Raw genomic sequence first — 18,769 nt, 5'->3', positions numbered from 1 at the left:
TATTGTAATAGAAATTTGATGCATTGTAATTGTGCCTTAAAATTTCTGTATATGACTTGAATTTAAAAGAGAATAAAATAACTCAGTGGCACTAATATAGGTAGTAATTTAACCTTGTGTAATACAGGATGTGATAAAAAGAAGATTTAAAACTTCAATACATTCATAGGGTGATTGTAAATGTTACTCTAAAACACTGTTTTGGTCAACTAATTGGATAAGTAAAGCTTGTGTTAGTTATTTGATACATGCTCTGAATATTATATGGCTTCAAAACATGGTTTTGGGTTATGTCGATTTGTACCTTTTATTTGAATGCTTGGAATTATTATCACAATAATTTTGCATAGTTTATTTTATCTTTGTATGTGATTTTAGTGTGTCACATTGATGCAGTACTTATTCATTGTGATGAGAAATGAAAAATAAAAATGTGTTTTGAAATTTGATTTTTTGTTTATAGATTTTTTAAATCTATTTTAGAAATTACGGTTAGGTTCCACTAAACTGAAAGCGCATTACAATACTTCAGAAACTGATGAACATAAAATATTATTTTTGTACACAAATGTGTTTCATCCGTCTCACTTCACCACTGAAAATGCTAAATTAAAATTTTGTTAATGTGAAAAGAGTTATCATAATAAAAAAATATAATTATAATTAATATAATTTTGTTTTTATAAAATGATATTATGCTCCTTTTAATATAAGAATCTGAAATATGTTAAATTATAAACAAGCTTTATAGCTATCGCTTTTGTTCAAGCTAATTAGCTTGTATCTGTTTTAGATGCTAATTAGGATTTATCTATTCTGAGGTTTAAAATAGTGTAATAGCACATGAAATGACTAGCTCAACATATATTTTGGTTATTTTCTAACCTTATATAAAAAAAAAAACATTAAGATCCTAAATAATTATAATGTGGTGTCTAGAGACTACTTTTTTCACAGAAAATTCCACATAATTTTTTATTGTAGAAAACTATTTTAAGACAGATTTGTAAGCAGATGAAATGTAAAATGCCTTCACTCACATTATAGTCAATGTATTATGACAATTACTTAGTATTTATATTTTTGAATGCAGATATTGATTTCCTACAATTCCTATTTATTTAAATAATTTCAACTAAGACCAGTTTTTTATAAATGCCAATATTGCCAAAGAAATTATATATTGCCAACTTTTAAAAAGTGAAGGGATAAGAGATAATTATAGGATATGTGATATGAGGAGGATGATGAATATGTTTGGTCCTTGATAAATTTAATTCTTAATCCAATATACCTACAGCTATTGTTGCCAGATGACTCCCATATATCTCCAAAACAATGTGAAAAGGTCTCAGAAATGAGCTTTTGGACAACATAAATACTAAATAAGGGACTGAAAAAAGGGTTCCTGGGCTTTCCCTGTTAAATATGGTTTAACTAAGAAATACACAACAGTTTCCTGTCAATTGAGTAAATTTCTTTGCCTACTGAGTACCGCCAAGTAATTTATTTTCCTTATTTTTGTCGCATGGTAGTAAAAAAAGCCCAAATTGAGGCAACAAATAACTATGTGACTATGAAACTAAAAAATAAATAACAAAATTATGCTAGTATTTTGGAAAGAAATTAAAAATAATCATTATATTTGCACTTATAGTGCTTAATTCTCAAGTGTTTTATGTATCACATTTGACCCGAAAACCTTGATTTTTTACTACTCGCACTGCATTTGGCATTGAAGAAAAATAAATAACTTACGAAAATTTTCTTGAAAACTGCCGCGCGACCGCCTGTTTACGCGACCTTAGACGACGTTTAGCGAACACCGAACGCCCAATATTTACCGAATGAGTTTATAGAAAAATCAATGAGGTGCCGTATAGACAGGGCACAGATGACTTCCCGTATACTATACCTAGGTATACACGAGTGAGTCCTTGGACGTTGCCCGGTGGAGGCCACAGCCTCGGCTGACGATCGATGTTTTTAATTTAGAATTTACTTCACACTGATTGAAAGATCCGAGATCGTTATCACAAGTACAACCACGCGTTGATAACTGAAGTGACAGTATGCGGTGCGTTTATAAATCTTGCTACAAATGTAATCAGCTGTGTCCGGAAATTGAAGTTCGCTACAAAAAAAATGTTACATAAAATACTATATATTTCTTTATAATAATTGTACTAAAAATCTGAATATTGTAGTAAATACAGAGCTATGATGGTTATGATATAAATAAACAAAATATATTTGAATTGAGAAGTCGAGGTGGAGGCAAAAATTAGATTATAATATTATGTTGTGCACCTTGTGGAGCGAATTGCTTAAACTGACAATATATTTGTATTGTATTTGTTAAAATGACAACTTTTACCTTATATTTACTAAGTATTCTTAATATACTTATTATTTTATTAACTAATATTATAAATGCGAATGATCGGATGTTTGTGAGAAGTAAACACTGAGACTTCTGAACCGATTTGAATGAAATTTGGCATAGGTACTCAAAGATCGTGTCCTGGATTAGTATGCAGGCTACTTTTTATCCATTTAAATTGTTTCTGTGGAAAATATTTAAGTTTCTTATCTGATTTTCTAAATAGATGGTGCAGTTGTCGTACAGATGGCGCTATGTATAGCTACAGTCATATAGGAACTTTTGTAGTGAGGAAGGCTTTTCAAGTAGGTGAAGCCAGCAGTAGCAATTAGAGTACGTAAGTACTTTCCTAACAAGAAATAAAACATTTTTCATTTTGTTTATTTTATTCATAAATAATTATTATTTATTTTAAGTACTAAATCGCTTCTGAGATTTCCGTATAAGTATTTTTGGAAATAGTTTCTTTGCATAAAATAAGTAGTTGTTTTTCACAGTTTAGTCAAATTATTTTGTGATATTTCTTCTATCTTTATTAATTCCTTTTTGAGATGGCGCCACTGGAGATGCTAATTTTCGATCATCGGGCAGGAACGATGCAACTATTGCAGATGCTGGAAAAATAAATTATAGATATAAATAGGTGGAGACGTAGTAAGACTATCAGTTATCACGCGTAGCTTGATGTAAATCAATGGTTCAAAATTTGAATTCTCCTCAATGTTGCTTTTTTATGAGTAGTAGTGATGCTTACCATCGGGTAAGCGGCTTAGGTACTCGTTTATTCATTCAGCCAAAAAATAAGAATTGAAATGGGCAAACGAAATACTTGACTTAGTAGTTAATCATTATAAGCTTGAACCACCGCGTTTACCAATTTCAAGAATATTTTAAAACAAAAAAATGTATGTACAGAAATTGAAATAGCATACGATTGGATTTTATACTCACAAGCGTAAACAGTAGTGAATACATAGAAGCCAGCGTCGCAGTTGGTCGAAAACAATACGTTCAAGATCTGTACGACTGCGAAAGTTACTATGCGTCCGCACATCATTGGCAATGCTATGGCCAACGCTCTGAAAGTAAAATGAACCTTTTGGAAAAAATACGATGTAATCAAATAAGTAGGTAGGCAAGTAAGACCAATAGTAGGTCATGTACCAGTGGTCATTGGTTACACTTTACATATGTCTAAAATAATGGTATCTGTTCACTTAAATAGAATAAAAAACATAATCAAACTCATAGTAGAAAAATTAAGAAACGGTATTTTTGTTTTAGAGACGTTTAGATTTTGTAATTTTACCAATTGTTTCACAGAAACTCGCTGTGAACGACTGTTGCTTCTCGTGTGGTAACCGAATACGAAGGTTGTAACAACCCTTCGTGTTTTAATCCCTATTCCTTTCCTTTATAACCGGTATATTCATGATTCTTCTGGAAATGTACTTAAATGGTGACCCACATACTCGTTTGCTGAAAAAAAAAAGTTGCCTACACCTGCAAATGTTTCACATGTTTACCTCAAATTAGTTGGGAACAAGGCAACGATGACAGCAGTATACAGCCCGATGACAATGATGCCCACTAAGAATATTCCGAAAAGCGTGATACTGCCGTACGCGTTGGGTACGACGTTGATTAGGATACCACAGACTCCGCACACAGAGCTGATCACCATCACAAGGTTACGGCGGCCGACTCTGTTGACTACCTGGGAATAAAATCAATATGCTATGCTAATATTTTAAACGAATTGTTTGGACTAAAACTGATCATTAATTCACCACAGCGCCATTTCAATAATATTCTTAACTTTTTCACAATTCTGAATGAAAAATGAGCAATGAGTCAGCCGATATTAATTTATCTCACACTATCAAAAGAATCACGCAGCCGGTGTTAAAAGAAGAAAGTAAAAGTGTTTGCTAGGTGTAAAGGTTTGGGTCTTTAGGTCTGTGTAGGTTTCACCGAGTTATGCGTTTGTGAAACTAGCTTTCACTTATAATATTTCCAGGCTGCTACAATTTCGCGATCACTTCTTGCAGAATCTATTTCTATGTTGAAGTTCGTTAACGCATTTACGTTACTTCTGGAGTAACATAGTTGTATTTAAAGGGGAGACGGGTGGTATGTGAGCATCCACAGGATTTCAGGCAGCTTACTACTTCTATAAATTTATAAAATGATTCCTAGCCCAGGTCACAGACAACGACTAGCTGCGCTCATGGTCGAGGGCGGCGATAATTTCGTCGGTTGAACCACTTGTATATATGCCTTGCTAATAGAGTAATGTATAATGTAACAAATTAACGGATATAAAAATAATTACCAGACTCATAAGACTGTTGACAACGGACTGTAATACTCCCACCAACAGCACCATAAGAAGAGCGGTTACGTTGAGGGCGCACGGCACTGCGTCAGGCTGACAACATAAATTATTACAGGTAGGTAGTTTGTCAAAGTAACTTACCTAGAGTACTACAAAACAGTTGATGGATTGCGAGAATTGTTTGCTTTTGTGAGCTTTTTGCGATCGTAATCTTTATGCCTTACTGGTAAAGTCCATTGTTAGTGTATTTCTTTATATAGTAACTGAACTCTTTATTGCTTCCAGAGACAAATGAGGACGTTAAACAGGTTTCACATGTTTTTTAATATTTAATATATTTTTTAAACAGCCTAAAGTATCATGACGACCAAAGATTAAAAATTTAAATGCTTGTCCCCTTACATCTGGTTCGACAGGATTTTCTATACCTAGCCGTAAGACCCCGCATACTGTCAGGTTGGTACCTTCCCCTGTTTCAATCATACTGACAAACTGATTCAGTATCGTCGGAAGCCACACTGCGAAGGCTCCAATTCTGAAAAATCACGTTTCATTAGCAGCAAAATGTTCCACGGGTCCATTAAAATTCATTAGATGAGTTTGAATAATATTGCTATGTAGATGGAATCCATTTTGATCTTTGGCTAGCGCCACGTCCAATATCCATGGTGCAACAATTTCTGGGGTGAATTTTCGCGAGGGGCGGAGCGAGGGGCTGCTACCTTAACCGCTATAGTTAGAAGGAAATTTTCTTAGGAGAATGTCTATTATTTTTGAAGACGTAAGGTACATTCATAGATTTTGAAAAATGCCCGTTTCAAAAATCGACCCTATCTACTGAGCTTAACAGTTTGATTTTCATCATTCTGGATAGCGTAACGTTAATATATCCTAAGATCAGTTAATCCAACATATTTGGTAAGTCGTCTTGCTAGCCGTAAACGTTTTTTTTGTTTTTAAGCAGATTAATGTTGGCCTATAGCAAAAATGCATTTAGATAATATTATGTTGCATGAAAGTAAAGCTTTGTTTTTAGGAACAATGTCCTGATGATTAAAATCCCTTCAACTAAATCTGGATAAGTTATATGGAAGGACGAGTAGGCCTCTAGGTCAGTGGTTGATTTGTGTCAATAAAACTTCTTACTGTTGAAAGATGAACAATGACATCATTATGAGTGTGTATTTGAGAAGTGGCGCCTGGAACAGTGGTACTATCTGATCCTTTGCCGATGATTGCTCTTCGCTTTTCTTATCTAGATTTACTGCCAGGCTCTTCACCTGAAATACAAAATAGTATCTAGGTAATAACACAGAAATTATAAACATTAATAGCTCTCAATTAATTAAACTTTTGAATTGCATAATGTAAGATTTTTGTATTAAAATATTGTTAACGCTAGCTTAAGAACGACTAGACGGCTATAAAGAGGTGGAAGCAGTACCTCATAGGTATATGGGTAAGAATCAATAAAATGTCGACTGATGAGAGATGGTTACCCTTCGACACTTGACACAATTATGCCGGCCTGTTGGAACCAGATATGCACAAACTGATCTCGGAACACGACACACTTACGTGGGCCACTATAGTGGGTTTAAACACCTTGTACGGTGGTCGCTATCCGAGTGGATATAAAATATATCCTACCACCAGCAAAAGCAAGCAACAAGCGGCCTTAGGTGCACTCATTGCTTAAAGACCATATTTCAATCCTCTGATAATATTATTTGGATCATATTTCTGTACACAATATCAATCAATAGTTATCAAAACATATCGTTTTTTAAAAACAAAGGTACATATTGTCTTACCGGATATTCTGCACGAGATCTCATGTTATTCACTCTGTGAATTGCGATTATATGTTGCAAAGCTTGTTCCCTATCTCCCTTGGTGTAGACAAATTTGGGGCTTTCTTGCATGAAGTATAAGCAGATTGCTGCGACAATGCTCGGCAGAGAGTACACGATGACGAGCGTCCGCCAAGAATTCCAGTAGATGCCCAATATCGGGAGGTAGTTAGAGAAGCTCAGAGGGATGATGGGTATGGCCAAAACTAATTCAGATAGTTAAATTTATTAAAAACCATTGGACCAAAACTAAGTTTTCAAACACTTGATTTTTATTAATTTCTTCTTACCTGCCATTACACCCTGTGAAAGCAGAAAGATACTGGTAACTAACAGGACTACCATGTTACGCCTTACCATCGGGACGCTCTCACATAATAAAGCCATGAACATCGTATATATACCGGAGGCACTGAAAACAAAGAGCGTGGTTAGAAACTTAGATCATTAGTCAAAAAAAAAAAAAAAACGTTTATTGTATACGAGAGTAAAACCGTGTTGTTTTTTGACTAATTTAATATGTCTCGCGTAAGTTTTAAAAATATTATAACTTAGATCATGTGTAGAAGGCTGAAAGCGCATGTCGCTTTATATGGGAGGCATGGTGTGACACAGCGTTCCCGCACAACTGCGCACGTGCACATATATAGCTGCGCAAGTGTGTGTCCCTACGTCATGGGTAGATATAAGGCGAAATATTATACTTGACTAAACTCATAGCTAGTTTCTTATATGAGACAAAATTCCAGACTCAGGCTGATACTGTCCAGATAAACCCAATATCCACATTGCCTGACCTGAGATTTTTTTTAACCCGGGATCTCAGAATGGTGTCGTATCGTGCAAGCACATACAGGTACTATAAATTAGAAAACACATTCAGTAACTAGAAAAGGAATTACAAATATAGAATCTACATAACTACTATATTCTTAAATAATAATACAAGTAAATCTATATTTTACACTGCCTCAACGCTGGGCCAATGGCCTTTATCTGGCCTTTAATGGTCCTAATCCGCCACGCTAGCCTAGTGCAGGTTTTTTTGTATTGGACCCAGCAGTTAACCGGGGGTAACCTGCGAATGGGATACTGGAATCCTTAGCGACTGCAGGGACATGGAGGAAAGTTGGGAGGGGATATTTGGAAAAGGAAGGTTAAAGGAGAAGAAAGCCTCTTAGAAGGAGAGGATAAGGCCAGGAAATGTTCACGAACCCTCATAGACCTCAATGTGAAATGAGTGCCTAGGGTCGCGATAAACTTCCTCCCTGTACTGGCCTCCATTAAGTGCGAAGACCGAGCGCACAAGAATTGGCTTGGATATGCAGGTTGATAGTTAATAAATCTTCAAAACTAAAAATTTTGTTGTTTGTATTGGAAGTTAAAATCCCTCCCTGGATAATGTTGAAGTGCAGGACTGAATTATTCAATAGCTTTTAGACAGATTGTATTCGTCTTTGGGCTTTGATTAGTGATTATGTACTTTATGTTATCCACAGATAGTTCTGAATTCAGTTATATATTTGAAGGTCTTTATTAAGATTTCATATCTCACGTGGGAAATATTTTTTTATCAATAAACAGAGTTATCGTTTATCTTAGTTGTAACTGATACTAGATAATATTTGAGTTCTAGTACGTGTGTTTTAGGTGCATTTTTAGTTCTTTTGATGCCATAATGTTTTTGTTTATTCTTTGACAATTGAAGACAACTAAAATATGATGTAAATGAAAATCTCACCATAGTCTCTTACCACGGTAACTCTCAGTTTATGTTTAGTCGGTGTACATCCAGAGATAGGCCGGCATGATTTTAGAGTTCACAGAGCGACATAATGTCGATGGTTTATTACTTTTGGAAACAGTATACAACCGTTTCCAACAGTCTATCACTCTCTGGGGCCTTATTCTCTATCCCGCAGGTTATTTTAACAGTGCGTAACAAGCACGTAACACAACGCATCATGTTTAGGACTATAGAAATTTGGCTTACAGAATACCATTCCACGCACATTTCTCGAAGATAACATGACAAGGCCGCGTTACGCGTTTACACTATCATACAGAATAAGGGCCCTGGTATTGTTTTATAAATAAACTTACTAACGATACTTAAATCTATTGACAATGGGACATCATTTAATGTACTAGAAGTGGATGATACCATAAACTAAGGGTCCCAATATTTGTTTTATTTTTATGAATACGACGTGATGGAGAGGTGGGATTACTTATCTCAAGATATGATTACTTATCTAAAATATTCAAAGCTTGAAGTCATAGGTAGATAAATCCCCGATATTTTGAATAGCTATATAACTTTATCTTTAGGTGGGTAAGTACATAAATCTTTATAATATTGATCAAAAATAGATTGACAGTGTTATAATTATTTATTGCTGTAATGAAGATAAACTTTATCCAGGCAGGTATTGATAAAATTTAATTCTATTTCGATCTAATTACTCAGATAAGAAAGATCAGGAATAGGGTATAAACAGATCCGTCAATGTGTATAAATATATACCTATTGACGGATGTTGGGATCTGTGGCCTAAGTTCGTCGATTATACCCTATTTTATTGCAGGGCAGACAGAAGTATCTGCCCTTGCGAAATAATTTCTTTCCATAATTTACAGTGCACCCAGCATTTTCCGGCACTATCGGTGACTGGTTAAACAATTTTAGTAAGCCCATTTGTTTGTTTGATAGCTTTAATTTTAAGCAATTGAATGATAAGAGTAAACTTGTCGCTTGATGGTGAGCACCAGTATGTATAACATTTAATAACAAAGCATTGTTTGTCTATACTACGCCCATTTAACATAAAATAAGTTAGTGTCATGATGCCTCGTCAAGTTACACTGACTAAAGAGTGTTTGAATTAACTACGTTGCAGCAGATATAGTCACACATAGCCAGACGGATTCTCCACGCGAGGGACTTTTCAGGCATAAAAAATATTAACGCTGTACTAACAAAATGGCCGCCACGAACTGTAACAACATCAGCATGATCCAGTTGACAGAGATGCTAGCGGAGGCGTTGATCTTAGCGGCGCCCAATAAGGAGTACATGAGCATTTTCTTGCGACCGCGCGTGTCTGCTAAGTACCCCCATACTAGCGTGCCGATGATTGAGCCTGTAATAGGAGAAGGTTTCATGAACCTCTTGATATTAGATATTTTCTAGAGAAGGTTGAAGTTATTTTACCGGTTGGTTGGAGTCAGTACTTTGGCTAAGCGTAAAATTAAGCCGGAACCATTATATTCATGGGTGCCGAAAGGGTGTTGCACGTACATCCCTGTGCCCAGAAGTAAATAAAAAAAGTCACTGAATAAATCTGCAACAATGAAAACTATTGACCACAAAGGTTTTTTTTTGATAAAGAATTTTCAAAAATTCGCGCGGATTGAATTTGAAAAAAAATATTAAGAAGTTTGTCTATTGTGTTTAAAAAATTAATAAGATTTTTCTGTTTAGTAAGCAGTATAAATACACAGTGAAATATTATACTTATCAGACGATAATATTGTTTAAACATCAATAAAAACATAAAAGTTACAACTACTTAAATAATAAAAATGTTTAAAACGTATAATTGACTCTAATTATGGCGCCAATAAACGACACCCCAGTCTTCGGCAGCGATAAGTAGATAAGCGTAGATGATATCCAGAACATAGAATGATTGTATTAACAGTGAAATAAATCATAATAGTTTCAATTATCTCTCCCTAGAAATATAAAAAAATATTTAGCGTAGTAGTTATTGGATTTATTATAAGTATAATCTGGTGGTTTACGAACTTCTTATAAAAAAAAAATAGCTATAACATACTTGATATGAATTGGCTGAAGTATGATTTTCTGTCTGTGTAACAATGACCTATTCATTACAATAGTTTAACCAACAATAAAAGATTTTCGTGTCACAGGATGTGTCTATGCGCGAAATTAATGCACTGAAAGCGAATTTTAACTACATAAGTACTTAACTAACACAACAGAAAATCGTGTTCCGCAGTCCCTGCTTAAAATTTTAATAATTTAATATATAAAATATGTCAAAATCGTGAAAACCAGAGTAAATTAAGTACTTTTATGAGTATATTCAAAAGCCGGGGGCTTAATAACAGAAATCTATAGTGATATCTAGGGCTACAAAAAAATTATTAATTTTGTTGAGCTAAGTGAACTTATAAAATTAGAATTATAAATACCTACCTATACTATATCAGTAAACTGTTGATTACTGGGTGGAGGTGGTTTGTGCGCGTCTGTAGTCGACATAAAAACCTATCAACTTTTGAATTTACGAAATGGATTGTATATTTTCTGTAACAATGCGTAAAATACTGGGTATGCAATTATCAAAAAATCGTTTTCGTTTTTCAATTACTTTAATTTTAAAAATATTAAAGTAACTGAAAACGAAAAATTGTCTACGCCATTTAAAGCTAATATTGGTAAAATGGCGGATTGCATCAAATTGCTACTGGATAACAGAAGGGAGTATGATATCTGAGTATATGATATAGTAAAATATGGTTCTCTATTCATAATTTCTTTATTAAACAGTTGCGGTAAAAAAAAAATGTATACTAGACGCTGGATCTGTTTTAATGAGACTTTCTATAGCGACAAAAAATCCAAGAAATAAGCTATCGCATGATCTCACCCGATTCCCTCATGTGCTTCGTGTTTGCGCAATATACAAACAGATGTGTTTGTTATTAGAATATAGATGCGTATTTTCAATTTTGTCAACTTACCTACTACCGGCGCTGCAGCGAGCGCCTGCTGACCAGTGGTGGTCTTCAGCTCACAGGCGCTCGCGGGAATGAGGATGGTGCTTCCATAGCTGATGCAGACGAATGATATAATCCCAAGGCCGGTGAGACAGATCAGTAAGTAGCTGTAGAAGCCAAATCCTGTGGAATTCATTTGAATATTTTTTTTTTACTTTTGATCCCGGGCTAAAATGCTCAGCATTATTAGATATTCTTTTTCAAAGTATATAGAATATTGCTTGTGTTTAGCTTGGGGTCACAAATAAACAAATGGATCTGATATTTTTGTGGTATCGGACAGGGTTTTGTGGCTAATCGTTACATAAAGAACTCTGTTTTAGGATTACACTGTCTGTTTATCATGTGATTGAACACTTAAAGGGTTGAAATTATCAGAGAATAGCAGTTACAAATCAGTTGCGATAGGTAAAATATTGAAAATGGGAGATGATACTTTTCCTATGTTCATTCTACTTAACGAAAGACAAACTTGCAGAGGTTAATGTTATGTTAATGTCTTTCAAACCGGAACGCAACAGTGACTACACACTATTGGTTGGCGGGAGAAATAGACATTGCGGTGGTACCGACCCAGGTGGACTCTCACATATTAGAGACCCACCACCAGTAAAATATACCACCAGTATGATTTTATTTATTGGTGTAGGATGAATAGTTATTTCTATACAATTATATACGTACCAGCTTTATCAATAGCTTCTTCTAATGGCACAGCTTCATCTTTAGCAAGTTCCACTGTCATCTTCTCTATTTTTTTTAACTCCTCACGGTCTACCACACTCGCCGGTCCGCGCGTTTTTGTTGGAAACATATGATTTTATAATTTATCCGTAAATTTTAATAATCGCGTGTTGATAATGATTGATAATGAGTTAAGGAAATAATATTTGCGAAGGTACATAACTTTCGAAATATTACTAGGTGCAATTACATTACGCGGAGTAGTTCCTTCCTGTTTGGAGGAACACTTTCACTATTGAGAGAAAAATAATGTGAATTTTGTGGTAGAACCACGATGTTATCGTGTCAGTTTGCATAATTTATTCGGCTTAACGTGGCGATAGCCTATTTGGGAGTGAAACTGACTGCAGAGACAAATGTCTGAAGGTCCAAAACCCATGGGCGCAAAATAAAATAAAATAAATGAAATAAAATACTTTATTTATCACGTAGGCGAACAAAGTTGCACTTATGATACGTCAACACAAAGAATAGGAATAATTATTATTTCTAAACAACTATTAAAATTACTTATATAACTATGGACATTTTAAATTAGGGATAAAATTTATACAAAAGACAAGGTACAAACCGAAGTAACCAGCTCGGGCTGGCAAACACACGCAGTACGCACCTCCCACTTTTCTAAATAGTTATATTCTTTGCGAATTATCGCTTGCTTAATGGTGAAGGAAAATATCGTGAGGAAACCTGCATACCTGAGAAGTTCTCGATAAGAATTTTTAAGAGTATTTGAAGTTTGACGAACGTACTAGGCCATTGTGGTGAACTAAGGCCGGATCCCTCAGTAATAAAGGAGGCTAGCAGTGAGACAGTATAATACGGGGCTGATACTATTATTATTTTAATATATTATATATCCGGCTTAGTCATCTTATCATTAAATGTCTGTTTAATAGGGCGTTGCAATTTACTGCTGCGTTTCATACAGTGAGTGAAATGTAATCATTTTAATGTTTCTCATACCGATTCTTTTCCTTTAAAGTCAGTAACATTTATAATTTTATTCTATGTCACGCCGAATGTTTGTAATACACTTTTAATATAACCAAGTAGTCGGTTGTATAGAGTAATTAGGTCGCAACAGCATTAATAATTATAAATGAAAGAATGCATAAATAGGTAAGTATTTACAATTTATTAAATATATTTTTATAAATATTATTGTTTTGGGAACATAATCTCTTAATTTTGAAGCATTAAAACCTTTTATTTATGCAGGATTAAATAAAAATAATGAAAATGCACAGTTTATAATTATAAAGATTAATGAGCTTGAAGAGTTTACAGTTTACCGTAGGTGGTATAGCAATACATGGAACATGGACACAACATTTGACCAAATATTAATCTTCCAACATTTTTCCATAATAAATCTATTACAAAATTATTTAATAAAATACGAGTACTCGTAAGCGTGACGTAGAGATTAGTGTGACCCCAGCTTAAAACATCACATCAAAACACACATGAGTATTAAATTATGTTCTTTTCAAAGTTCAGTCATAGATCTTTGTGGCATTTCTTCTTTCTGTGTTAATTCTTTATCTTCAGATGGCGCCACTGTAGGTACTAATTTTCTGTCGTCTGGCAGGAACGATGCAACTATCGCAGATGCTGGAAAAATAACATAGTATTAATAAAGATTTAACTATGCTTACATATGCACACTTAAAATAAATATTCGAATCCCAGTTTATGGCCACTAGGTCTGGGTAGGATACTGGTCCACCTTATGTTTGTTTTCGCCGATTGCTAAGCAGTATTGTACATTGTATTTACTCTATTGTATTCCCGTTTGGAAGATAGTGTAATCAACATAATTACTGGCCATTATGAGACCTGTTATCTCAAGGGTTACAAGTCTAGTGGGGTGCGTGGAGTGTTGTGTAATTCAGAATTCTGTGTGGTATTGCCAATGTTTATGGTCAGGTTACCTGCTTGCTCGTCTAGTCATTCATTATTAAAAAATAATAATGCACTTTCTAAGTACGACAGTGAAGTATCAATAATTATCTGTGCAAATTAGACGCACTGCGACATCGTTCCGAGGTCAGAGACTGAAATTTGTGCCCGATATGGTGATAGGTTCGCCCCATCATATCATAGGGCGGAACATACATGGTGACAAGTATGTCCTGGTTGCACCTCTGCGTCTTCGAGGAGAAAGGCTAGGCGTGATTTTTGTTTGTTATGTTAAATATAACACTCACAGGCGTAAATAGTTGCGAAAACGTAGAAGCCAACGTCGCAGTTAATCGTCAGTAAGACGTTGAGGATCTGGATGCCTGCAAATACCGCCAAACGACCGCACGTCAGGGGTAACGCTATGGCCAACGCTCTGAAATAAAAATGGGAATATACGAAAATGCTTGCAAAATCTGTTGCTTAATAATACAAAGAAGTTTTAGGAGTACGTGACATTTTCGGTTTGGGCGGACATTTTTCACATTTTTTTGTTCAGGAAAGGTGCTTAGAGGCCTTTGACAAGATGCCTTTCTACAAATGTTAACACTAATGAGCTTGAAATATGGTATGGAAATAGTTTGACACCCTGAGTAATACATAGGCTTCTTTTTATCCCGAGGAAATATATAGCTAGATTCTTATCTCGAAACGCTCATGCGAAACTGCGAACAAAAGCTAACGCGCATAATATAGACAAACACGAATTTTCAAGAGTACCTACACTGCTTGTGTTTCAATAAGTTCTTATTTAACTGTATATAAAGATCAATATGTTTTTATATTGTAGCGGTTTTTGAAGTCAGTATTTCTTTTATTAGTTAGTGTCTGCATCCACAATCTAACCCAAGTTGGGGCATTCCACGTGAAGCGGGCACGAAAAAAACTCGATGTCTCAGATTTTCGTAATATTTGATTATGTTATACCTGTATATGTCCTCGATCCAGATACAAAATATTATTAAAGTATAAAGCCTGGTAAGCGAGTTAAAAAGGACTTTGAAGTTTTGACTGGCCGGCTGGTATACGCCACTTCGAATCTAATTATCAAGTTTTTAAATGTTACAATAAAATAAATAAAGCAATGAAATAAATACTTCATTTAATGAGCTTTTTTATTGTATTTTTGGAAATTGAAAAAATTTTTTTTTCTTTTAAACAAATGTGTTCGAAAGTTTCAAACTTGAATTTCACAAAGTTGGCATATTTATATTTTTTTTATTTTTTCAATTCAATTTCATTCAATTACATCTGATTATAATATAAAAAAATGTATTTATATTACTGACGGTGCACAACAACATTTGAAACTTGGCAAGGATAATCTATATACAATATTGGCTATTTTAGTAGAAAAAAGTTATTATATAATATAATATAAATATATTTTTTTATATTATAATAATTGAATGGTTAGAGCGATGCAAAACATGATAAAATACTCTAATCGAAAGTATTTAGTTTAATTGAAAGTTTTTACTACTTCGCTCTTTCTGGCGACCGCCGCGCTTCGGCACTGTAATCGGTCTAGCTCCTAAACTACTTCTCAGCCCATTATGAAACTTCGCAGGGATTATCTATACAATAGTAGCTATTTTTAGAAAAAAAAAAAAATATAAATATGCCAACTTTGTGAAATTCAAGTTTGAAACTTTCAAACACATTTTTTAAAAGAAAAAAAATTTTTCAATTTCAAAAATACAATAAAAAGCTCATTAAATGAAGTATTTATTTCATTGCTTTATTTATTTTATTGTAACATTTAAAAACTTGATAATTGGATTCGAAGTGGCGTATACGGCCAGTCAAAACTTCAAAGTCCTTTAACTCGCTTACCAGGCTTTATACTTTAATAATATTTTGTATCTGGATCGAGGACATATACAGGTATAACATAATCAAATATTACGAAAATCTAAGACATCGAGTTTTTTTTCGTGCCCGCTTCACGTGGAATGCCCCCCTTATTTTCCATAGCCTTTTTCTTTTACCTTAAATGTGTCGGGAACAAGGCAACGATGATCGCTGTATAAAACCCAAGGACAATGATGCCCACGGAGAAGATTCCAAACAGCACGATGCTGCCGTACGCGTTGGGCACGAGGTTCACTAGAATACCGCAGATTCCGCACAAAGCGCTGATCATCATCACCAGGTTACGGCGACCGACTTTGTTGACTATCTGTTGAGAAATTAGTTAGTTATTTTTATTAACTCCGAAGGCACGCGAGTTAATCGCCCATCCGATGGTAACTAGTCGCCGCCGCTTATTGACGTATCATGGTAATGCTAAGAATCTAGCAAAGCCACTGGCTGTCAAACGACATATCATATCGCAATGGTAACACCGTGGAAGGAAGCAAAAAGAAACTAAGGTAAAGAAACAACAAATATAAAGAACATATATAAAGAAATGCCTACGTACTTTTCATTTTGTTTTTATAACTCTTTATAAGGATACAGATTAAGGTATGTATAAGTGATGAAGCTAGGTGTTATTAGGATGTTAATGATGTAGTACTTGTTTGTGTTCCATAGCTCTATTCATAATTCGAAAATGTAAACAATTCGTAGACATTACTCACCAGACTAAGCAGGCTGTTGACGACAGATTTCATCACGCCTACCGCCAGCAACATGAGCAGCGCGGTTTCGTTGATGGCGCACGGCACTGCGTCAGGCTGCCAAGATAAATATTACTATATTACAATATGAAGTACTTATTTCCGTAGGTTGATATGTCTTGAGATTATCATCATTTTTGGCAGTTTTAGTTCAATATTGTTATTATAGTTTCATTTCACATTTTATATATATTTAACTATTAATCATGTCGTTGGATAATACCATTATATTGTTCTAAATAAATTTTAAGTTCTACCATAATGTGAAACTCATGGATATTATACCAAGACGGATAGGGTATAATATATGGAGCTTGTTTTCTTTCTAATTCTAATTACACATTTTAATAAGCCTCACTTCATTGTTTAGATTTGAACTGAGAATTTCACTGATTCATAGCCAAATATGTGACAATTAAGATATTCAGTTGATTAAGTTATTAAAATGTTTTTGCTTACGTCTGGTTCGATAGGATTTTCAATGCCTAGCCGTAAGACCCCGCATACAGTCAGGTTGGTACCCTCTCCTGTTTCAATATTAGTGATGAACTGATTCAGTATCGTCGGAAGCCACACCAAGAAGGACCCAATTCTGAAAACAGGAATGTTTTATTAGCGCACAAATGTTCTAAATATTATTTGTTTATTTCTCCGATCATATCCGCTGGTTGTTGGTACTTCATAAAGATGAGAAACGTAAAAACAAAACCTATCGGTCAATGGTTATTGAGTCAATAAATGCTCTTACTGTTGGAAAGCGAAGAGTAATATCATTATTATGGTATATTTAAGGAGAGGCATCTTAAATAGCGGCACGATCTGATCCTTCGCTGATGATTTCTCCTCATTCTTCTCTGTTGAATCCAGCAATAAGCTCTGTACCTGAAATATTTAACATATATGCACGTTACTTTTTAACAGCTGATTTAATTGTCGTCAAATAAATTACTAAAATTGAAAATTGTCGCAATTTTAATAAATAAATTACTTGACGACTTGAGAAAAGCGAGAAAGCTATGATTGATAATTTTATCGATATTATAATTGGTACAAAACAGGGGAACAATGCTCGGCAGAGAGTAGACGATGACGAGCGTCCGCCAAGAGTTCCAGTAGATGCCCAATGCTGGGAGGTGGTGAGAGAATCTCAGAGGGACGACAGGTATAGCCAAAACTGTAATGCAGATAATTAAATATAATTAAATTAAATGTTGTATATTTATTTTTCCCTACGGTGTTGATGTACAATAAAGTGATTAAATAAATAAATAAATAAATAAATAAATAAATAAATAAATAAATACATTAAAAGCTATCGCCAAAACTATAAAGACAAATATCAAATAAGTCGTAGGTTATTTTTCAGGTATGACATTACATTAGTGATCGAGAGGCCTCCGCGACGCGACGTCCTCTTAGTACTCGACCCTGAGGATGAGCTACTTAATAGGTCGAAACTGGTCGGCGATTCCGACTATATCGTAAGTGAGAAAAACCGTATTGTTTTCGCCTAATTTAATATGTATTGCGTAAGTTTTAATAATATTATGTCATTATGTTGTAATTTATTTCACCCCTTCAGGGTTTATCGGCTTACCTGCCATTACGCCCTGTGCAAGCAGGAAGATGCTGGATATCAATAACACCACCAAGTTACGTTTCGCCATCGGAACACTCTCAGAGGCCAGAGACATGAACATCGAGTATAGGCCCGAAGAACTGAAAAGGAAACGAGAGGATAAGAGCGGTAGAAATTAAATGAAATAGACGGCTTATAAGAGCTAGGTATAAAAACAAGACTTGATGCAATTCATAATCGACACCTCGAAAGCGCTGTTCTCTAACACTTCACCGTAGAACACCAATACAATAAAAAAGAGCTATACATTTTTTTTTGGAGTGGATCTGATAAGTTAATTTTACGGTTGTTATTGGTGGAGGAACATATCTTCAGTTTGCCGTTTTGTGACAGACCAACAGAATTTTCAGTGTAGAGTTCAGTTATAGAGCGAGTAGCTACTATACTATCGCGTTATCAACCCGAATTATT

At 34.6% G+C, this 18,769-nt stretch overlaps 2 protein-coding genes across 2 annotated transcripts; both read right to left on the bottom strand.

Moving 5' to 3' along the window:
* Window positions 1-2,890: 2,890 nt before the first annotated feature.
* Window positions 2,891-12,245, bottom strand: LOC115451571 (solute carrier family 22 member 6). The gene is made up of 11 exons (XM_030179925.2): window positions 12,071-12,245; window positions 11,351-11,509; window positions 9,555-9,717; window positions 6,865-6,986; window positions 6,536-6,780; window positions 5,868-6,001; window positions 5,124-5,256; window positions 4,719-4,814; window positions 3,910-4,100; window positions 3,335-3,462; window positions 2,891-2,997 (listed from the first exon to the last, which is right to left on the bottom strand). The coding sequence occupies exons 1-11, from the start codon at window positions 12,198-12,200 to the stop codon at window positions 2,891-2,893; spliced, it is 1,608 nt and encodes a 535-aa protein (XP_030035785.2). The 5' UTR covers window positions 12,201-12,245.
* A 1,002-nt stretch (window positions 12,246-13,247) lies between these two features.
* On the bottom strand, window positions 13,248-18,440 carry LOC119193633 (the record flags this gene model as incomplete). The annotated part of the gene is made up of 8 exons (XM_037447271.1): window positions 13,248-13,747; window positions 14,344-14,471; window positions 16,087-16,277; window positions 16,681-16,776; window positions 17,179-17,311; window positions 17,468-17,601; window positions 17,784-17,893; window positions 18,317-18,440. Coding segments are annotated over 8 exons (1,041 nt in total), but the record flags the coding sequence as incomplete, so codon positions are not given.
* Between the last annotated feature and the right edge of the window lie 329 nt (window positions 18,441-18,769).

This window comes from Manduca sexta, unplaced genomic scaffold (genome assembly GCF_014839805.1).
Source record: "Manduca sexta isolate Smith_Timp_Sample1 unplaced genomic scaffold, JHU_Msex_v1.0 HiC_scaffold_818, whole genome shotgun sequence".
Lineage (NCBI taxonomy): Eukaryota > Metazoa > Arthropoda > Insecta > Lepidoptera > Sphingidae > Manduca > Manduca sexta.
The sequence above is the reverse complement of the archived record's forward strand: the minus strand, read 5'-3'. Positions and strand labels throughout refer to the sequence as shown.